Genomic DNA, 24220 nt, shown 5'->3' on the forward strand with positions numbered 1-24220 from the left:
CATACATTGCTGAGTGAGACACCGAGGGACCGGTACTGCCGGGAAAGAGACTCTGAGAGACTTTTGGCTGAGGGACGGTGGGCTGGGAGAGAGACTGAGCATTCTTCCTGAACTTGAGTTGTAGCCTGGTGCTTCCCTAATAAACCCCGTAATCCGTGAGTTCTGTGTGGCCATTGCAGCGAATTATCGAACCCAGAGGAGAGGTGGTGGGTGCTTTGGGAGGAATGGTTGGTGAAAGGGCTGGAGGGAGGCAGCATGTCTGGCCTCGCAGGAATAGGCCTTGGGTTATTGATGGTAATTCTGTCTTCCTCTTGTGGGGTTCTAGGAGGTCAGAACATGTGGCCTCCTCTTCCTTTTTGCAGGACCCTTCTCTTGTCTGAATTTTTTTAGTGATATAAACATAATTCTTCTACTTCCGCATACTTCAGATGTTTCTTTATTCTTTAATTAATTAATTAATTGCCATTATAATTATGTGTCAGGCACTGTTACCAACTATTTGGTAGTTTTCAGGGAGAGAGCAGCTTAGTTACTGCTTGTGTTAACAGTATAAGCTCAAAAGCAATCAACAGTTAGATTTCAATCATCTAGCACTTATTCTTTCATTTGTTCATGTAATCATATTGGATGTTGGGCTGGGTTCTGGGCCAAGTGTTGTAAGTACAATGATGAATAAAGCATACCTTGGGAGTGTTAAAGAATATTGGGAAGAGAACTAAGCAGGGGAGCTGAGGTTTTTTTAATGCCTCTGGTGGCGTAGTGCCTAAGGCATTTGACTGCTAACCGGAAGGCTGACGGTTCAAACCTGCCAGCCACTCCTCGGAAGGAAGGTTGGGCAATCTACTTATGTACAGATACCACCTCAGAAACCCAAGGAGGGGTCTCTGTGAGTCGGGACCGAATCTACAGCAGTGAGTTTGGTGTTCTCGGTTTTGGAATGCACTGGGGGATGCAGCACACTTTCACAGGTAAAAGCGGCCGAGTATGGCAGTGGTTCTCAAATTTGAGAGAGGATTACTGTCACAATGCTAGGGGCAGGAGGAGTTTTTGGAGAAAACCTCTAGGTGTTCTGGTGCATTCCCACTGCAGGGGGCCTCCCTCCTCTCTTCTTTTTGTCCATCCACCTCCATCACTCCTGCCTTAACCTGGATAGTCACTGGTGTCCATTTTCCTGGAGGGATTCAGACTGAGACCACTACCCATCCTCTTTTTCATGCTCAGTAACTTCTCATATAAACTCACTTCCTTTTTTTGGAAAATAAAAGTGACTTCTGCTCAAGAAAACATGGCAGCCACTATCAGATGTATCAGATCATGTTTTATAACACCAATTCTTTTGTTTCTCTCTCAGTATCATTTTAGTTTGTGTTTTTACAATTTGTCAACCTTTTGTATGTACCTGGAATGATTCTATTTGGACTGTACAGAAGTAGAAGGAACTCTGATAGCACAGTGTCTAAGGCATCTGACTGCTAACTGGAAGGTTGGTGGTTCAAACCCACCATCCAGTCCACAACAGCAAGACGGGACAATCTGCTTCAGTAAAGATTTACCATCTCGGAAGCCCAGTGGGGGGGTTGCCGTTAATTGGAATCGACTCAATAGCAGTGCCTTTGGGTTTTGATTTATACAGAAGTAGTGTGCCATTCAGGTACTAGTGTATAATTATGCTATCAGATTTTAGATGTATATTTTTTCCCTCTATTTTGGTGAATTTAAAAAAGTTCTTAGACTGTTCAGAAATTGACACAGAAGTACCTTGTCATTATGAGTAAACAAACTGATTTCTTAGATGCAAAAAAGTAAACCTCGCTAGTGTACTAGTATGGAGCTCTGGTAGCGTAGTGCCTAAGGCACTTGACTGCTAACCAGAAGCCTGGTGGTTCAAACCCACCAGCCACTCCTCGAAACGAAGGTTGGGCAATCTACTTCCATAGTGATCCTGCCTCGGAAACTCAAGGAGGGGTCACTATAGGTGGAGTCTGACTTGAGGGCAAATAATAGCAACAACAAGTGTACTAGTACATCCTATTAGGTTGTAGGATATAAAATTGTCAGTTATAGGTCAAAAGTGGTCAGATATCATCAGTGCTGTCTAATTCACCCTAATACCAACCTTGGCCCAGTTCCAGTTTGGTTTGGTGCTTGAAGACTGAATTGGGAGATCCTATTACTTGGGTAGTTCTTTTTAGGCACTAGATAAGTAATGATTGAACCAATAAATCAATAATACTTACATGATCTATGTAGTCTGCTTTCTGTAGGGTAATGTGTGCTGATTTTGGGGCATGTGGAAGGGGAAGTGGGAAGACTACTTTTTTCTTCTTATTTAAAGCAGCATATTGGGAAAATGGTATAGTAAAGAAGAAAGGAAGAACTATAAAGTAGACATCTGTTCTCTTTTTTTTTAGATTTTAAAAGGCCCTGGTAGCATTATCTTTTTTAAAAGAAACTTAAAATAATTGCTGTTAGTAACTCATTGGAGTTTTAATTTTTTTTCCTTAATTAGGTCTCTCTTGATCTTAGATGATGTTTGGGATTCTTGGGTTTTAAAAGCTTTTGACAATCAATGTCAGATTCTTCTTACAACCAGAGACAAGAGTGTTACAGATTCAGTAATGGGTAAGAATTATTAATTTGCTTTATAGTACCTTTATATTTTAATTTAATTATATTTAAATATGTTGTTATTGTTGATTCTGACTCATAGCAACCCTATAGGACAGGGTAGAACTGTCCCATTGGGTTTCTTAGGCTATAATCTTTGTAAGAGTAGATCTCCAGGTCTGTATGACATACCAAGTCACTTACTGTGTCTTTATTTCTGTTGCAGGCCCTAAATATGTAATTCCTATGGAGAGTGGCTTAGGAAAAGAAAAAGGACTTGAAATTTTATCTCTCTTTGTTAATATGAAGAAAGCAGATTTGCCAGAACAAGCTCATAGTATTATAAGAGAATGTAAAGGTATAGTTACTTACTTTGTGTATGAAGAGTTTATGGGGCTATTTATTCCATTTTGTAAATTAAACTAATGAATATGATATTTAGCATATGAACACACTGAATTTTTTTCTAGGATATTTAGTGTTTTAAGTTCTTAATACCTTAAATGATAAACTTACTTTCATGCTATTCATTTATTTAGAAAATATTGAATGAACCACACACAGTATGTTAGGAATCTCACTGGTGAGAAGAGTGACATGAAGGCATGATACCTGATGAAGAGTAAAAGTATAATGAAAGACAGAATTTATTTATGTTTTTTGAGTTGAGATTTTATAGAAACAGTGTTCTAATTTGATAAGCAAAAACCAGTGTTACCTTAATTTGCATTTTTTATTAGCAAAGTTAAATATTTACTTGTTTATTGGGATATTTTCATTTTAAGAAATTACCCTTGACTCACTTTTCTTTTGGAGTTTAATCATTTTAAATTTATTTTTACATACATGTTAGCTAAAGATTTAAGTCCTTGGACATATTTTTCCAAATGTTTTTCCTCAGTTTATTGCATGCCTTTTAATTTCATTTGTAGTGTCTTTTGACATAAAGAAGTTAAAAATGTTTATGTAGTAAAAATGTATTAACACTTGAGATTATTTCTTCCATTGCTATTAATGCATAGGACTTACCTTTCTTCCTATCGAAATACCTGATTTTAAGTTAATTGACTTAAAAAATAATCTTAAACTTAAAAAAAACAACTGGATTTATATTCAGTATAAAGGTATTACATACCAGAAAACGACATTCACTGCCATCGAGTTGATTCCAACTCATAGTGACCCCCATTGGGTTTCCAAGGCTGTAAATCTTTTTGGAAGCAGAGTGCCTCATCTTTTTTCAATTGAGCAGCTGGTGGACTTGAACTCCTGACCTTTTGGTTACCAGCCAAATTCCTTAATATCCATTTTGAAACATTTAAAAAATGTTTGAAATGCTAAAGAGAAAATAGTAATTATCTATAATCTGATAATTATTAGCATCATGAGACTATTTCTTCCAGTTTTTTATGGGCATACAAAATTTTTTAGATGATTGGGCTTATAATAATTACGTATACATAGTTTTGAATCTTGCCCTTTTCATACAACATATCATGAGCATTTTTCTATGTAATTAAATATTTTTTTAAAACAAATTCAGCAGTGACATAATACTGTGATACATCTTAATTTATTCAACCATTTCCCTATTATTTAACATTATTTACATTGTTTAAGGTTTTTCATTATTTTAAATAGTGCTGTGATAAATATCCTTAAAGTGAACTTTTTCTTATTTCTAATTGCTTCCTTAGAATAAATATACTTAGCAGTAAACCCAAGGGTTATAAATATATTAAGACCCTGTATAACATGGAGCTCTGGTGGCATAGCGCCTAAGGCATTTGACTGCTAACCAGAAGGCTGGCGGTTCAAACCCACCAGCCGTTCCTCGGAAGGAAGGTTGGGCAATCTACTTCGTAGTGATACTGCCTCGGAAACCCAAGGAGCGTTCACTATGAGTTGGGTCCGACTTGATGGCAGTGAGTTTTGGGTCTGGATAACATGTAGTAGAAATTACTTCCTAAGAATAAGTTGATGCTTAAATTAGTGGTAATTTTAAAATAAGACGGTGATAGTACAGTGACTAGTTTTTCTTTTTTTTAAGGTTCTCCTCTTGTGGTGTCTTTAATTGGTGCACTTTTACGTGATTTTCCCAATCGTTGGGACTACTACCTCAGGCAACTTCAGAATAAGCAGTTTAAGAGAATCAGGAAATCTTCGTCTTACGATTATGAGGCTCTGGATGAAGCCATGTCTATAAGTGTTGAAATGCTCAGAGAAGACATGAAGAGTTATTACACAGATCTTTCCATCCTTCAGAAGGATGTTAAAGTGCCTACAAAGGTAACAGAAGGATCAGCAATTTTTGAGACTCATCGTTGGGTATTTGTGGCATCTAACCTTTGATGTTAATACCGAGCATATTGTAACAGAGCATATTGGAGGAAGATGAGATTCATGTGAATGGGGTGATAGGATGGAGGGTGCAGGATCCAACTGCTCTTAGTCTCCATCATGGGCTCTGTGTTGAACTAGTTACCTATTCTTACAGTGGTTCCATTGAAGCAGGGGAAACTTCCAGCTTCTCTCCCTTTGTTCTCTCTCCTTGTCCTTTCCATCTAAAGGAATAGTTGGGCTTCATTTTGTGGAATGGAGACATTCAGGGCTTTAAGACATGATTATTTTGGGTTAACATGTTGCCTGCAGTTCTGGTCCTTTTACTTTTGTGGCACATTCAGTGATTTAAATGATTCCTAGGTATTATGTATTCTCTGGGATATGGAAACTGAAGAAGTTGAAGACATACTACAGGAGTTTGTTAACAAGTCACTCTTATTCTGTGATCGGAATGGAAAGTCATTTAGTTATTATTTACATGATCTTCAAGTAGATTTCCTTACAGAGAAGAATCGTAGCCAACTTCAGGTACCTGCATCTTTTGTACATTCTTTTTCTTTTACCTTTTTATTTTGAAATAATCTTAAACTTACAGAAAAGTTGCACAAATACTAAGAGTAGTTCTATAAAAATAGCCTTTGCTTAGCTTCCCTTAGTGTTTACATCTTACATAACCATAATACAACTATCAAAGGCAGAAAATTAACATCAATACAATACTGTTGTTTGACAGTTTTCCCACTTTTTCTGGTCCAGATCCAATTCAGGATGCCGTATTGCATGTAATTGTCATGTTTTCTTAGTTGTCATTTTCCTTAGTCTCTAATCTGTGAAAATTCTTAAGTTTTTCTTTGTCTTCCTGGTCTTGTAACTTTTGAAGCGTGCTGGCCGTGGATTTTGTAGAATGCCCTTTAATTTGGATTTGTCTGATGTTTTCTTATGGTTAGGTTGAGGTTACGCATTTCAGGTAAGAATATCACAGAAGTGATATAGTGCCCTTCTTACTACATCATATTGAGGGTTCATGGTATAGTATGTGTTCTTACAGTTGGTTGTTAACTGTGGTCACGAGTTACTGTGATTTTTTGGTTTATGAAATTGTTTCTGTCCTTTGAAATGTGTAATTTGGATTTCAGGATTTGCATAAGAAGATGATTACTCAGTTCCAAAGGCATCACCAGCTAAACACTTTTTCATCAGATCAGGAGGACTGCATGTACTGGTATAACTTTCTGGCCTATCACATGGCCAATGCCAATATGCACAAAGTAAGATGATGCATTTATAAATCATTTTCTTTTATCTCACTTTCCTTTTGCCTATGATTAGGATTTTCTTTTATTAATAAAAATGGTTTTTATTGGACCATAGTCTATAAAAGTACTTCTGTTTTTGTTATTATCTTTCCCTTTAGTGATTTAAAAGATACCTTGTTGTTGTTGTTATGTGCCATCGAGTCGGCCCCGACTCATAGCGATCCCTCCTTGGGTTTCCGAGGCAGTATCACTACGGAAGTAGGATTGCCCAACCTTCCTTCCGAGGAGTGGCTGGTGGGTTTGAACCGCCAGCCATCTGGTTAGCAGGCAAGTGTCTTAGCCACTATGCTACCAGAGCTCCCAAAAGATACCTTAGTAATTGCAAAAAAAGGTTCCTAGTGGTGCAAACAGTACTAGCCTACAGTTTGGCAGTTTGAACCCACCCGGTGGCACTGTGGAAGAAAGGCCTGGCTGTCTCCTTCCATAAAACTAATAGCCAAGAAAAATCCTATGAAGCAGTTCTGCTCTGTAACACATGAGGTGGTCGTGAGTCAGAACTGACTCGGTGGCAACAAGGTTGTTTTCTTTTCTGTTTGTTTTAGTTATTATGGTAAATGAACTTGCTATAAATTCACATTCTTACCTTCTTTTGTGGGTAATATTCATTTACTTTTATGCTTTAAGAAGTGGAAGGTGGAAGGTGGAAAAGTAATTAATTCAACAGCTATTTATTGAGTGCCTCTTGTGTTAAAGAGTACCAGAAAGATGTTTACCTGTGTTATATTGACTGTGCAAAGGCATTCGACTGTGTGTATCACAACAAATTATAGATAACGTTGCGAAGAATGGGAGTTCCAGAACACTTCATTGTGCTCATGAGAAACCTGTACATAGACCGAGAGGTAGCCTTTCAAACAGAACAAGGGGATGCTACAGGGTTTAATATCAGGAAGGCTGTGTGTCAGGGCTGTACTTATTTCACTGTGCTTCCTTAGTCTGTGTGCTGAGGAAATAATCCAAGAAGCTGGACTATATGAAGAAGAGTGTGGCCTCAGGATTGGAGGGAAGATTCATTAACAAACTGCAATATGCAGATGACACAGCCTTGCTTGCTGAAAGTGAAGATAACTTGAAGCACTTGCTTGCTGAAAGTGAAGTTGACTTGAAGCACTTACTGGTGAAGAAAGATCAAAGACTACAGCCTTCAGTATGGATTAGATCTCAACATAAAGAAAATGAAAATCCTCACAACTCGACCAGTAAGCAATAGATCGAGAAAGGATTGAAGTTGTCCAGGATTTCATTTTACTTGGATCCACAGTCAATGAAATTAGATGTCATATTGCACTGGACAAATCTGCTGAAAAGACCTCTTTAAAAGTGTTCAGGAACAAAGATGTCCCTTTGAAGATTAAGGTGTACTTACCCGAAAGCATGGTATTTTCAGTCACCTCATACATGTGTGAAAACTGGACAATGCATGAGGAAAACTACAGAAGAATTGATGCTTTTTTAATTGTTATTGGTGAAGAATATTGGAAATACCATAGAATGCAAGAAGAATGAACAAGTCTGTCTTGAAAGAAGTACAGCCGGAATGCTTCTTAGAAATGAGAATGGCCAGACTTCATTTTACATACTTTGGTCACATTGTCAGATGGGACCAGCCCCTGGAGAAGGATATTATGTTTGGTAAAGTAGAGGGACAGCAAAAAAGGAGAAGACCCTCAGTGAGATGGACTGACAGAGTGGCTGCAGCGGTGGGCTCAAGCATTGCAAAGATTGTGAGGCTGGCGCAGGACTAGGCAGTGTTTTGTTCTGTTGTACTTAGGGTGGCTTTGAGTCACAACTGACTCAACAGGTAAGCAGTAGCATGATACTCTGATACTGTTCTTACATTATGAGGATGTAGCATAGGCACAAGGTCCCTGCTCTTACGAAACTTACATTCTGCAGGGAGAGAGACAATAAGCATACGTTTATAATATGTCAAGAAGTAGTATATGCTCAGAAGAAGGAAGAAACAAGGAGAAAGGAAGTGATGAATAGGGGTGGAATTGTCATGATTTGCTAATGGATTTGAAGTTTATTATGAGAGAAAGTCAGATGACTCCAAGCTTGTGCAGTGGAAAAAATGGAGTTGCCATGAACTGGGGAAGGCTATGGGAGGAACAAGTGGATTTTTTTTTTTCCTTTTTGATGGGGCTGGTTCAGAATTTACTTTGAAGTTATTAAATCTGATACAACTATTAATAGTGGACATGCTCAGTGAGAATATATGAATCTAGATTTTCAGATAAGAGCTTGGGAGTAAAGATAAAAATTGGAACTCATCAGTACATAGATGGTATTTGATCGCATGCATTTTCAACTAGCTACTCAAAATGTTAATAACATTTTGCAAAATCATATGTATTGTAGTAATTTTTCTATGGTTTTAGTTATAAAAATGATGTACTGTTTTGTAGCCTGCTTTTTTTTTTCAATAGCGAAATAAAGTTTACATTTAATAGTCTGCATTGCAATGATGGCTTTCCAATAAATGTCTTTGCCCCAATTTACTTAATCAAATTCTAATTACTGATCGTTGAAATTATTTTCAGTTTTTTGCTTTCATGATACTGTAACGGATGCTCTTTTTTTATCTTTCCACTGATACTATTTCCATGGAAAATTCCTAGAAGTGGAATTACTGGTCAGTTTTCAAAACTTTTGATTATTGTATGATAATGTGGCAGGATTCAATTTCTTCTTCTTTTTTTTTTTTTTTAGCTTTTTTTCTGATTTTGAAGGTAATGGTTTATTTTCACTGGAATAGTTTAAGAGAAACAAAAAGTACAAAGAAGAAAATGAAGATCACAACCATTCCTAATGATTTTGTGTATAGTTTTCTAGATAATTTTGTGCTTAGAGAAAAACATTTGTTTTTAAAATGCAATTGGGCTCATACTAGAAATAGAGGTTTTTTGTCCCCCTTGTGATAATACATACACAAAAGCTACCCCTGTTCAGGAGGGTTTGCATGTACATTGACAGTGGCCACATTGTGTCACCATGCTCATGATCTCTTGCCTCTATTGATTCACCAATGCTTCTCTGCTCCCAGAAGTTTTCATCTGAGCTTTAGAGTCACTGGGGTCATTTCGATTTCATGTGGGTAATTCTGTAGTAGAGCATGGTACTCAAAGTACACATTCTTTATTTGAGCAAAATAGGTGTTTAGTTTGAAGATGCCTTCATGGCATAGTTTTTGTTCAAGGTTCAAAAGTTGTCTCCAGGCATTAGATTTGGGGATCCCTCCATCTCATTGTGTCCAGTAAGCCTGGTTTCCAGTAAGAATTTGAAGTTCTGTAGAAATAGAAATTTATAACTTGCTTTTTTTTCCCTAACTTAATTATATTTAATGGTTATCTTTTTAATGGCAATTTATATAGATTGACTTTAGTTTGAAAACTGCATATTATTTTACTGTGTAACTGTATTATAATTGGGCAGTTGATTGATGGATAGTTAGGTTAAGTGTACTCACCTGATTGGTTTTTTAGGCTATATTCTTGTAACTAGAATTGCTGGGTCCAGTGCTGTGTGCAGTTGAATTTTAATACAGATCAATCGCTAAGCTGCACTCCAGGAAAGGTGCTCTAGTTTTGGTTACTATCAACAGTATGTGACAGTGCTCATTTCCTGTGATTACAGCAACTATTCTTATTATCATTCCTTTTAGTCTTTAGAAATCAGATATATATATAAAATCTCTGTTGTTTTGGTTTGATTACTGGTAAAATTTTTGGTGATCTCTACATCTATATTTTGTGAATTGGTCCTATCTAGTGCTTTTTACCTATTTTTCTATTTGTGTTTTCCTTTTTCATTGTTTTGTTAGAATTTTCCATAAAGTAGAATATGAAACCATTGTCACCAGTATTTGTCTTTTTCATGTTTTGCAGTGCAGTCATGTTTACTAAGATCTCCTTCACCTCACAGTTACAAAAATGTTTACTTTTGTCATCTGGTATTTAAAAAATTTTTATATTTACATCTCTAAATCCAAATTTAATTTATGAGGTCCATTTTATGTTTCTTTGGAACTATTGGTGGGTTCTTTTTTAGTAGGTCCCTTTTTGCCCTTAAACTCCAGATATCTGCTAAATTTCTTATAAGTACTGTTAGGATAATGGTGGTATACTTAAAATTTTATGACCTCTTTAACAGTGCTGTGATATTACTTCTTTTTTTAAAGGAACTTTGTGCTTTAATGTTTTCCCTGGATTGGATTAAAGCAAAAACAGAACTTGTAGGCCCTGCTCATTTGATTCATGAATTTGTGGAATACAGGCATATATTGGATGAAAAGGTATATGTATGAAAAATTGGTTTTTTTAGAGACACTTTGTTTTAGCCTTTAATTCTATGTGTAATAGAGTAGAAGGGGTAAAGAAAGATGATTTTCCTACTTTGATCTCCTTCTTATTCTAATTATTTTGCTTCCCAGCCTACTTATTACCTTCTTTTTACCTGGTGTTCTAAGTATATGGATGGGATTAAGGTTTAAGAGAATAGTGTTCAGTGGTTTTTAGTGTGTTAAGAAAATAACACTTTGACAATGAGAATTTTACCCTATGCTTCCAAAGTCAGGAGGTCCCTATGTAATAAGTTACCTAAATAGTTGGCTATTCAATTTTAGTTCAGATAGAAGATGTCTCATTTGAGTATACAAAGTGACAAGATCACAGAAACAGAAAAATGTCAGATAACTGGTTCTAGCTGTGTTTCTAAGAGATTTCATGTTGTTTGCAGGATTGCACAGTCTGTGAGAATTTTCAGGAGTTTTTATCTTTAAATGGGCACCTTCTTGGACGACAGCCATTTCCTAATATTGTGCAGTTGGGTCTCTGTGAACCAGAAACTTCAGAAGTTTATCAGCAAGCTAAGCTGCAGGCCAAGCAGGAGGCCGATAATGGAATGCTTTACCTGGAGTGGATGTAAGTAGGTTAGAAGAGAAACCATAGGGAGCTATGTACTTTGTCATTATGTTTCAGGGTGAATAAGTTCACTCAGGGAAGATTTAACTACTTTGAACAGAGCTGTGACTTTTAATAACCATTTTTACTTACTGAAAAGTTGCCAAGAAGTAACCATAGGGGAAAATAATTGTATTTTCAAAGGGTCTTTGAAAGCTATGTATTATTTTATTATATAACTATATTATAATTGGCCAATTGATTGATGCTTGCCTACATAAGGTATTATGACAAGCCATCGTAAATATTAATACCAAATGCTTGACTTTATTTCAATGTAGTGGAGTATGAAGAGACTTTGGAGGCACAGACCTGAGTTTTCTAGGCTGTAATCTTTGTGAATGCACGTAACCAGGACTTTCTTCAACAGTGTTTCTGGGTGGGTTTGAACTGCCAACCTTTAGGTTAGTACCCCCCAAAAAACCAGACCTGTTGCTATTGAATTACTTCTGACTCATTGTACCTATGGGACATGTGAGAACTGCCTCATAGAGTTTCCAAGGAGCAGACTGCTACATCTTTCTCCTATAGGTTCGAACCACCAGCCTTTCAGTTACCACTGAGTGCTATAATCACTGTGCTACCAGCACAAATGGTTTGTATCACCTTTTCTCATATTTAAAATGGAGATAACAATCTTTTGGGATAGTGACTACTTATGTTGTTGTTGTTACATGCCGTTGAGTCGGACCGACTCATAGTGACCCCTCCTTGGGTTTCTAAGGTAGTATCACAATGGAAGTAGATTGCCCAACCTTCCTTCCAAGGAGTGGCTGGTGGGTTTGAACCACCAGCCTTCTGGTTAGCAGTCAAGTGCCTCAGGCACTACGCTACCAGAGCTCCCAGTGACTACTTATATGCAGATTTAAATGACATAATAGTTATAACTGCCACTCGTCTGTCAGTTTGTTGTATTATAATGGCTTCTGTGTTGCTGTGATACTAGAAGCTGTGCCCTTGGTATTTGAAATACCAGCAGGGACACCCAGGCAGGTTTCAGTGGCGCTTCCAGACTAAGACAGACTAGGGAAAAGGACAGGATCATCTGCTTCTGAAAACATTGGCCAGTGAAAACCTTATAAATACCACTGAAACACTGTGTGATATGTTACTGGAAAACTTTATGAATCGCAGTGAAATATGATCTGATACAGTGCCAGAAGATGAGCCCCAGAATATGACTGGAGAAGAGATGGAAGGCACTCAGAATATGACTGGAGAAGAGTTACCTCTTCAAAGTAGAGTTGGCCTTAATGACGTGGATGGAGGAAAGCTTTTGATACCATCATTTGCTGATGTGTCATGACTCAAAATGAGAAGAAGCCACTGCAAACATGCATTAATAATCAGAACATGGAATGTATGAAGTATGAATCTAGGAAAATGGAAGTTGTCAGAAATGAAATGGAATGTATAAAGATCAGTATCCTAGGCATTAACCAAAATCAAAACCCAAACTCACTGCCATAGAGTTGAATCTGACTCCTAGCGACCCCTCCTTGGGTTTCTGAGGCGGTATCACTACAGAAGTAGATCGCCCTGTCTTCCTTCCGCGGAGTGGCTGGTGGGTTTGAACCAGCAACCTTCTGGTTAGTAGTCAAATGCCTTAGGCACAATGCTACCAGAGCTCCCTCCTAAGCATCAGTGAGTTGAAATGAACTGGTATTGGCCACTTTGAATGAGACAGTCATATGGTCTATTATGCCAGGGATGAGAAAGAAGAATGGTATAGCATTCATCATCAAAAAGGACATTTCAAGATCTGTGCTGAAGTACAATGCACTCAGTGATAGGATGATATCCATACATCTAAAACCAAAACCAAACTCACTGCCATCAAGTTGATGCTGACTCATAGCGACCCCTCCTTGGGTTTCTGAGGAGGTGTCACTATGGAAGTAGAGTGCCCTATATTCCTTCTGTGGAGTGGCTGATGTGTTTGAACCACCAGCCTTCTGGTTAGCAGTCAAATGCCTTAGGCACTATGCCACCAGAGCTCCTTTCTAGGCATTAGTGAGATGAAATGGACTGGTATTGGCCACTTTAAATGAGACAGTCATATAGTCTGCTATGCCAGGGATGAGAAAGAGGAATGGCATAGCATTCATCATCAAAAAGAACATTTCAAGATCTGTGCTGAAGTACAGTGCACTCAGTGATAGGATGATATCCATACATCTAAAACCAAAACCAAACTCACTGCCATCAAGTTGATCCCTACTCATAGCGACCCCTCCTTGGGTTTCTGAGGCGGTATCTTTATGGAAATAGATTGCACAATCTTCCGAGGAGTAGCTGGTGGTTTTGAACTGCCAGCCTTCTGGTTAGCAGTCAAATGCCTTAGGCACTACACCACCAGAGCTACCATCCATACATCTACAAATAGTTAATACTACTATTATTCAAATTTATGCATTAACCACTGAAGTCAAAGATGAAAAAATTGAAGATTTTTACCAATTTCTGCAATCTGAAATTGACTAAATACACAATCAAGATGTATTGATACTTACTGGTGATTGGAATGCAAAAGTTGGAAACAAAAACATCAATAGTTGGAAAATATGGCCTTGGTGTTAGAAATGAATGACACCAGAGAGCACAGTGTAGAATTTTGCAAGGCCAATTACTTAGTCATCGTAAATACCTTTTTTTCAACAACTCAGACGGCTGCTGTACATGTGGACCTTGCCAGATGGAATACATAGGAATCAAATTGACTATATTTATGAAAGGAGATAATGGAGAAGTTCAGTGTCATCAGAACAAGGTCAGGAGCTGACTGTGGAACAGACCATCAATTGCTCATATACAAGTTCAAGTTGAAGCTGAAAAAAATGAAAACAAGTCCATGAGAGCAAAAATACCATCTTATTTATATCCTACCTGAGTTTTGAGACCATCTGAAGGATAGGTTTGATTCATTGAACACAAGTGACCGAAGACCAGACAGAGTTGTAGGTTGACATCAAGAACATCATACACGAAGAAAGCAAAAGGTCATTAAAAAGACAGGAAAGGTAGAAAAGACCAAATGGATGCCAGAAGACACATTTCTTTTCTATAGAGAGTAGCTAAAGCAATTGGAAGAAATGATAAAAGAGCGGAGCAGAAGATTTCAAAGGATGGCTCGAGAAGACTAAGTAAGGTATTATAATGAAATGTGCACAGATCTGGAGTTAGAAAACCAAAAGGCAAGAACTTGCTCAGCATTTCTTAAGCTGAAAGAACTGAAGAAAAAATTCAAGCCTCGACTTGCAATATTGAAGGATTCTATGGGCAACATATTAAATAATGCAGGAAGCATCAAAAGAAGATGGAATGAATATTCACACAGGAAAAAAGAATTGGTAAACATTCAGCCATTTCAGGAGGTAGCATATGTTGAAGAACCGATGGTACTGAAGGAAGAAGTTCAAGCTGCGCAGAAGGAATTGACTAAAAACAAGGCTCTAGGAATTGAAGGAATATATATTGAGACGTTTCAACAAACGGAAACAACATTGGAGGCGCTTACTCATTTATGCCAAGAAATTTAGAAGACAGCTGTCTGGCTAGTCGACTGGGAAAGATCCATATTTGTGATTGCAAAGGCAGGTGATTTCAACAAAGTGCAGAAATTATCAAACAATATCATTAATATCACGTGAAAGTAAAATTTTGCTGAAAATAATTTAAAAATGATTGCAGCAGTATATTGACAGAGAACTTCCAGAAATTCAAGCCAGATTCAGAAGAGGATGTAGAACAAGGGATATCATTGTTGATATCAGATGGATCTTGCCTGAAAGCAAAGAATACCAGAAATATGTCTACCTGTGTTTTATTGACTATGCAAAGACATTTGACTGTGTGGTTCATAACAGATCATGGATAACGTTGTGAAGAATAGGAATTCCAGAACGTTTAATGGTGCTCATGAGGAACCCGTACATAGACCAAGAGGTAGTCATTCGAACAGAACAAGGGGATACTGCATGGTTTAAACTCAGGGAAGTCTGTGCATCAGGACTGTATCCTTTTTACCATTCTTATCCAATCTGCATGCTGAGGAGATAATCTGAGAAGCTGGACTACATGAAGAATGCGCATCAGGAGTGGAGAAGACTCATTAACAACATATGATACACAGGTGACACAACCTTGCTTGCTGAAAGTGATGATGACTTGAAGCACTTACTGATGAAAATCAAAGATTACAACCTTCAGTGTGGATTACATGTCAACATAAAACAAAAATCCTCACAGCTGGACCAATAAGCAGCTTCATAATAAATGGAGAAAAGATCGAAGTTGTCAGTGATTTCATTTCCCCTGGGTCCCCAATCAAAGCCCATGGAATTAGCAGTCAAGAAATCAGACAGCATGTTGCACTGGGCATATCTGCTGCAAAATGTTCGACAGACAATATTTCTACATAAGTATTTGTGTTATAAAAGTGTCCATATGCATTATAGAGCTAACAGGGCAAAGTTAGGATAACTTCTTAGCTAAAACTGAGCTATCTTGAAGGAGTGAGTTACTGGGCCTGAGGGCTGGGGACCATGGGACTATGGTCGTGGGGGACATCAAGCTTAGTTGTTGTTGTTGTTGTTAGGTGCTGTCGAGTTGCTTCCGACTCATAGTGACTCCATGCACAGCAGAATAGAACACTGCCGATCCCGCACCAGCTCCATGATCCTTGCTATACTTGAGCCCATTGTCGCAGCCACTGTGTCATTCCATCTCGTCGAAGGCCTTCCCCTCTTTTGTCGACCCTCTACCTTACCAAGCATGACATCCTTCTCTAGAGAATGGTCCCCTCTTGACAACATGACCAAGGTAGGTGAGATGAAATCTGGCCATCCTCACTTCCAAGGAGCATCTCGGTTGCACTTCTTCCAGGACAGATCTGTTAGTTTTTTGGCAGTCCATGGTACCTTCAGCATTCTTCACCAGCACCACAACTCAAAAGCATCAACTCTTTTTCTGTCTTCCTTATTCATTGTCCAGCTCTCACATACATACAAGGTGATTAGAAATGTCATGGCTTGTGTCAGGCGCACCTTAGTCCTCAAGGAGACACCCTTGCTCCTCAGCACTTGAAAGAGTTCCTTCACAGCTGACCTACCCAGTGCTACACGTCATCTAATGTCCTGACTGCTGCTTCCATTGGCCTCGATTGTAAAATCAAGCAATGTGAATTCTTTGACAACCTCAATCTTTTCTCCATTTATTGTGATGCTGCTTATTGGTCCAGTTGTGAGGATTTTTGTCTTCTTTATATTGAGATGTAATCCATACTGCAGACTGTGTTCCTCAATCTTCATAAGTAAATGCCTCAAGTCATCTTCACTTTCAGCAAGCAAAGTTGTATCACAGGTTGTTAATGATTCTTCCTCCAATCCTCATGCCATGATTTTCTTCATATAGTCCAGCATCTCGGATTATTTGCTCAGAATATGGATTGAATAAGTATGAGGAAAGGACACAACCCTGACTTTAAATCATGCAGTGTCCCCTTGTTGCATTTGAACGACAGCCTCCTGGTCAAGGTACAGTTTCCTCATTAGTACAGTCAAGTGTTTGGGAATTCCCATTCTTCTCAGTGTTATCCATAATTTGTCATGATCCACACAATCAAATGCCTTTGCATAGTCAATAAAGCACAAGTACACCTCTTTCTGGTATTCTTTGCCTTGAGCCAAGATCCATCTGACAGCAGCTATGATATCCCTTGTTCCACGTCCTCTTCTGAATCCAGCGTCCTCTTCTGAATCCAGCTTGCACCTCTGAAGTTCTTTGTTAATATACTGCTGCAGCCATTTTTGAATTATTTTCAGTAAGATTTTACAAGCTCAGTTGGCACAACATAATACACAGAAATACTGTTCTACATCTTACATTAGTGAGTAGCAACTGGGGTCTTAAAAGTGTGTGAGTGGCCATGTAAGATCCAAGTATTAGTCTCGTTTGGAGCAAACGAGTAAAGAAAATCAAAGATACATGGAAATAGTTTAAAGGCCTAATGAACCATCAGCCTTTATGATCCTGAGACCAGAAGAACTAGATTGTGCCTGGCTGCCAATGCCCACGTCTTGGAAAAGGATTGACATTGGAAATCCTGGATAGAGTGGGAGAAAAAGTGTGGAACCAAAGTGAGAGAAAACATTAAAAAGAACATATTTACCCGTCAGTTAGAGACTGGTGGAAGCTCTGATACTATGGCCCCTAGTCACCCTTGAAGCCTGGAATTGAACTCACTGTTGTGGCTTAATTCTCAGCCAAACAGTGGACAGGCCTACAAGGTGAACAACTACACCAGGGAGATGACTCCTTAGAACAGTCAACCATGGGAGATCTGAATGGCAGCATTTACACAGGGAGAAATGTAGGGAGGCAGAAATGCACAGGCAAGAAGGATATAGTGAAAGGCTAACCATAGGGAGGAAGTGGTAGGCAAGCTGTTACACTGTGGGGAATGTAATCAGTGTCACAAAACATAATGTGTATGAACTGTTGAGTATAAAATGCATCTGCTTTGTAAATTTCACCCAGATCACAATAAAAAGTTTAAATAAAGTATTAAAAAGGAAAAAAAAAAAAAAAAAAACAGCTTCTGACTGGTTCAAGTAAAAAAAAAGGCCAAAGATGTCACTTTGAAGACTAAGGTGCCCCTGACCCAAACTGTAGTTTTTTCAGTAGGCTTGTATCTGTGTAAAAGCTAGACAGTGAATAAGGAAGATTGAAGAAGAATTGATGCATTTGCTTGTTGTGTGGTATTGGTGAAGAACACTGAAAATACCATGGACTGCCAGAGAATGAACAAATCTGTCTTGGAAGAAATACAGATGGAATGCTCCTTAGAAGCAAGAATGGCCAGACATCATTTCACGTACACTGGACATGTCAGAAGGGACTAGTCCCTGGAGAAGGATATCATGCTTGGTAAAGTAGAGAGTCAGTGAAAAAGGGGAGGACCCTCCAGGAGATAGACTAACAGGCTGGCTGCAATGATGGCTAAGGATAGCAAAGATTGGGAGGCTGGCACAGGACCGGGCAGTGTTTCATTCGGTTGTACATAGGGTCACTATGAGTTGGAGCTGACTTGATGGCACCTAACAACAACAACAGCGAGTACGAGGTATTATCACTTTGTCTTCCACTTGTTAGTTGCCCTCAAGTTGATTGTGACTCTTGGCAAACCCCATGTTTGCAGAGTAGAACTGCTCCATATGGATTTTCAAGGTTGTGACCTTTTGGAAGATAATGGTAGACTTGTCTTCCAAGGTGCCTTTCAGAGAGTTTGAGCCACCAACCTTTCAGTTAACGGTAAATCACGTAATCATTTGTGCCACCCAGAGATAGAAAGCAAAATAGTCATGTGGTCAGTCCTTATTATACTTTCATTGGATAGTGAAATCCTCTACTCCACTTTTGCTCTTCACTTGATCTTATCAATTACTATAAAAAGGAAAGGATAAGCTACTCTCTTTTTAATGTCTGTTATATGCTCACATATGTTACTCCATTTAATCTTCAAAAAAGCCTTATAAGGTAGATATCATTTGCCTTATTTTATAAATGGAAAACAGACACACAGAGGTTAGAACTTGACTAAGCTTGACATGTAGCTTGCTGAATGGGATTCAAACCTTGGGTCTGTGTGGCTTTATTTTCTGTGCTATTTCCAAATGGCATGTGTCTTTCTTTTTTTTTTTTTCTTTTTTGAACATTTTATTTTGCCTTGGTTGAAAGTTTACAGGGCAAATTAGTTTTCCAGTCAAAGATTTATACACATTTTGTTTTGTGACTTTAGTTACAATCCCCTCAATGTAACAGCGCTCTTCCTACCTCCTCCTTAGGTTCCCTGTTTCCATTCACCCATCTTTCCTTCTCTGTTCTTTCCTCCTGAACTTGCTTTTAGGCTAATGCTACTCTTGTATGGATGATTGTTTTTGAAGAACACGTTCCTCACAGGTGTATTATTCACTTTATAGTCCTGTCTGAAAGGTAATCTCTGAGCATGAGTTCAATTCCATGTTTGAAGGGTGTCTAAAGGCCACAGTCTTGGGGGGTTTCACTAGTTTCTATTTTATGATTAAGAATTTTGTTTTACATTTTCCTCCCACTCTGTCCACTGCCTTCTGTTGTGATCCTGAGCAGAGCACTTGGTAGTGGTAGCCAGGGACCAATCTAGTTCTTCAGGGAATGGAGGCTATAGTTCATGGTCTATTGGTCCATTAGTCTTTGTTTCCTTGAGTCTTTGATTTTCTTCATTCTCCTTTGTTCTGGAGGAGAAGAGATGTATAGTTGTATGTTAGCTGGCCACTCACAAGCTTTTAAGACCCCAGTTGTTATTCAGCAAAGTAGGATATGGAACATCATCTATGAACGATGTTGTGCCACTTGACCTAAATGTCTCCTGAGACTTTGATCCTAAGTCCACTGAGCCCAGTGACTCAGTCTCTCAAGGTGATTAATTATGGCTAAAAAGTTTGTGTAACTTTGACCCCGTTTGCTCTACTATGTACTTGGATATATATGTAGCACATAAAAATATGTGTATAGAACTTTCCTCTACCAAACCTATATGTGCTCATGGGTATACTCCCATATACCTTCCCAGGCCTGTTCAGCTTACATATCTACCTATGTATCCACTCATAGATTGTTATTACCATTGTTGCAGGATTGTGTAATAATATTTACCATTGTTGCCTTTGACTCTTGCATACCTCCTAGTATCATCCTTTACCTTGGTCATGTTGTGTTGACCTCCCCTTATTTTGTATTACCTTTCTTTTCACTTAAGGTAATACATGTCTACTACGTAGTGAGTAATTTTCTCTCCCTTCCCTGCTAACCATTAAAGAATGCTTCTTTCTGTGTGTAAACCTTTTCTTGACTTTTTGTTATATTGATCTCACATAATATTTGTCTTTTTGTGATTGACTTATTTCACTCAGCATAATGTCCTTCACGTTCATCCATGTTGTGAGACGTTTTGCAGATTCATCATTATTCTTGTAACATTGCATAGTATCCCATTGTGTGTATGTACCATAGTTTGTTTATCCATTCATACACCCACGTGATGGCAACTTAGGTTGTTTCCGTCTTTTTGCTATTGTGAGCAATGCTGTCATGAATATGGGTGTGCATGTATCTATTAATGTCATGGCTCTTACTCCTTTAGGATATATACCTAGTATTGGGATTGCTGTCTTAAATGGTATCCTATTTCTGACTTTTAGAGAAGACGCCAAACTATTTTCTACAGTGGTGTTACATTTTACAGTCCTTCTAGCAATGTATGAGAGTTCCAGTCTACCCACATCCTCACTGGTGTTTGTTGTTTTCTGTATTTTTGATCATTGCTATTATTGCTGGCCACCACTCATCTGTCATTTTGTTGTACTGTGGTGGCTTGTATGTTGCTGTGAGGCTGGAGGCTGTGCCACTGGTATTTCAGATACCAGGAGGGTATCTGGTGGACAGTCCCTGTCACCTAGTTTATCTTCTACTGTTTGTGAGTTTTTAGTTATGCTTGATAGACTATTTATGCCATAAGTTAGAATTCCTAAGTTTGCCTCTATTTTTCCTTCCACAGTCTTTATAGTTTTAGGTTTAGGTCTTCGATCTATTTTGAGTTAGTTTTTGTATATGATGTGAAGTATGGATTCTGTTTCATTTTTCTGCAAATGGATATTGAGTTTTGCCAGCACCATTTGTTAAAGAGATTTTTCTCTCCATTTAATGGATTTCAGTCCTTTGTTGAAGATTAGCTGTCCATGGATGGAACCATCCATACTTATAACTCGTAATTATCAATTTAGCTTTTGCACATGGATAATTTACATCTTAATGGAACTACAGGTTGGTATCTACACTCTTTATGATCCTGGGCCCTCTTTCAAATAAGTCAGGTTGTCATAAGTGATTCCTTAATTCAGTTTAGTTTAACAAAGACTTGAGATTATTTTATTTTGTTGTTGAAAATATGCACAGCAAAACATATACTGATTCAACAGTTACTACATATACAATTCAGTGACACTGATTGTATTCACTGAGTTGTGTAACCATTCTCACTCTCCTTTTCTGAATTGTTCTTCCTCCATTAACATAATTCACTGCCCTCCAGGTTCCTATCTAATCTTTCCAGTTGCTGTTGTCAGTTTGATCCCGTAGAGATAGTTCTTCAAAGAGCATGTTCAAGGCAGATAGTCTTAACTAGTTTAGCTAAACTATTGTTTGGTTCTAAGAAGCCTTTAGGAGGATATTTTTGGTTTAAGTTTTAAAGATGATATCTCAGGGCAGTAGTTTCAGGGGTTCATCCAACCTTCATTGCTCCAGGAAGTCTAGACTGTATGAGAATTTGAAGTTCTGTTCTGCATTTCCCCCATTTTGATCAGGATTCTGCTATAGAATGTTTGATCAAGACATTCAGTGATGATAGCTGGGCACCATCTAGCTCTTCTGGTCTCAGGGCAAGGGAGACAGTTGTTCATGGAGGCAGTTAGCCACACATGTTATTTCCTCTTTCTGTTCCTGCCTCTCTTCTTCCATCAAATACTTGAGGTTTTTGTAATACACTTAACACTATTACTAGGTACTAAGGCTATCCCCAAACCAAAAAACTAAACCTAGTGTTCATTAAGTCAAAAGCTATAAATATTCATGGAAGCAGACTTTCTCTTCCAGAGTGTCTGGTGGGTGTGAACTGCTGACCTTTTGGTTAGCAGTCCAAAGCTTTAACCACAGTGCCACCAGAGCTAAGGCTCTCCATAAGGTACTCACAATCTAATAGTGAACAAAGAAGTTTAAGCAAATAATTACAATATAATGTGATGAGTGCAGCAATAGAAGTGTGTGTGAAATAGAAGTAGGACTGAAAAGTGGGAAATTAACTTGGATAGATAAGAAATTCAGGGATAGGTCCATGAAGGAAGTGATTTCTTAGAGGGTGCAAAAAGGGCAAGGAGGCCTCATATTCTGACCTCCTAGAACCCCACAAGAGGAAGACAGAATTACCATCAATAATCCAAGGCCTATTCCTGCGAGGCCAGACATGCTGCCTCCCTCCAGCCCTTTCACCAACTGTTCCTCCCAAAGCACCCACCACCTCTCCTCTGGGTTCGATAATTCGCTATAATGGCCACACAGAACTCACGGATTACGGGGTTTATTAGGGAAGCACCAGGCTACATACAACTCAAGTTCAGGAAGAACCTTCAGTCTTTCTCCCAGCTCACCGTCCCTCAGCCAACAGTCTCTCACAGTCTCTTTCCCAGCAGTGTTGGTCCCTCGGTGTCTCACTCAGCAATGTATGTCTCTTGCGTCTCTTTCCCAGCACTACGTGTCTCTTTCAGGGGCACGTGTCTCTTTCGGCAGCACATCTTCCTCAACCAGCAGTCAGAGAGAGTTCTGCCCCTAGGAGGCCTCCTTTTGAGCCCAGCAGAGTGGCCAAACTAGCCAATCATAGCATCAGAACTCTAAGCACCTGAGAGAGAGTGGGCACCTCCCAGAACATTGTTTTGTGCCACTCCCAACAGAAATACTCCAGGTGGACAACTTCAGCAATCAGGAGCTCCTCAGTTGCTCACAGAAAATCCCACCTTGGAGCTTACAAAGACTTGTGGGTAGAAAAGCCACACTAAGTAATTTACTACACCACAGAGGTTTTTTTTTTTTTTTTTAAGGGGAGGCTTTGGTTTATGGAGATACAGTGCAAAAAATAGATTCCCATATATAACCTCTTCATATATACCTCACTGTTTCTCTTATTATTAACTAGTATCTTGCATTCTGTTCGTGTGGTACATTTATTACAATTGATAATGAATCTTGATATTAGTATTAACTAAAGTCCATAATTTACATTAGGTTTCACTCTGTATTGTACAGTTCTGTGAGTTTTGACAAATGCATGATAATGCCATGTGTCCACCATTATACTATTATTTAGGATCACTGCCTAAAAATGTCCTGTGCTGCACCTATTCATTCTTTCCTCTTTCTGTGATTATTTTAAAACTTAATTGAATAAATAATTGTTTTTTGTTTTATTTTCATTTGGAAAGTATTAAATGTTCCTGATAAAAACAGTATTGAGAAACTCAGTGCTATCAAGTTGATTCCATAGCGACCCTATAGGACAGAGTAGAACTCTGCCCCATGGGGTTTCAAAGACTGTAATTTTTATGGAAGCAGACTGTCTCATCTTTCTCCCATAGAGCATCTGGTGGCTCTGAACCACTGACCCTTTGGTTAGTGGCTGAATATCTTAACCACTGAGCCACCATAGCGCCTTATTGTTGTTGTTCTGTGCCATTGAGTTGGACCTGATTCATAGAGACCCCTCCTTGGGTTTCCGAGGCAGTATCACTATGAAAGTAGATTGCCCCATCTTCCTTCCGAGGAGTGGCTGATGGGTTTGAACCGCCAGCCTTCTGGTTAGCAGTCCAGTGCCTTAGGCACTACGCTACCAGAGCTCCCCCATAGCGCCTTAGAGGGATGTAAAATGAAGTCAAATACTCCCTATCTGTACCCTACTTCCTCCTTCTCAGGGTTAACCATTCTTTACACTTTCTTAGAAAGTGAAGGCTTCACACTCCCTGAGAAGTAGTCCTCTAACTCATTGAGGTTAGGTTAGTTCTGTCTGTATTCCAGAATACTCCTTGTTAACCCAGTATCATAACATTTGTCACAATTTATGTGATTGTTTTTTTTACTTGTTTTTTTCTCCCGTACCAGTCCTTGTTCTATGATGTAGTTTGGACAGTGAAGGAACAGACTCTGGCTCTGGACTGCCTGAACTCAAATCCCAGTACTGCTGTTTATTAGTTGTGCATCTTCAGGGGACAGATTATTCAAGTCCTTTGTCTAATGGTATTTTATAGCACTGTTGTGAGGATTACATGTTTGTGTGTCCCTAACTCTGGTAGTTCAGTTTGTGTCAACTTGGCTGGGCCTGGTTGAGTGGCTGGGCAGCTGGTGGTAGTTAATCCC

General features: G+C 38.7%; 1 protein-coding gene across 1 annotated transcript in view; it reads left to right on the top strand.

Annotated features, from left to right (window-relative positions):
* APAF1 (apoptotic peptidase activating factor 1) overlaps positions 1 to 24220 on the top strand; it is a 109599-nt gene that overhangs the window by 20509 nt on the left and 64870 nt on the right. The window contains 7 exon segments of the mRNA XM_042781830.1: positions 2510 to 2622; positions 2834 to 2965; positions 4658 to 4896; positions 5311 to 5478; positions 6087 to 6218; positions 10447 to 10560; positions 11004 to 11188. Of these exon segments, the coding sequence (XP_042637764.1) occupies positions 2510 to 2622; positions 2834 to 2965; positions 4658 to 4896; positions 5311 to 5478; positions 6087 to 6218; positions 10447 to 10560; positions 11004 to 11188 (1083 nt within the window).

This window comes from Orycteropus afer, unplaced genomic scaffold (assembly GCF_000298275.1).
Source record: "Orycteropus afer afer isolate SDZICR_OR568_19922 unplaced genomic scaffold, OryAfe1.0 scaffold00177, whole genome shotgun sequence".
NCBI lineage: Eukaryota > Metazoa > Chordata > Mammalia > Tubulidentata > Orycteropodidae > Orycteropus > Orycteropus afer.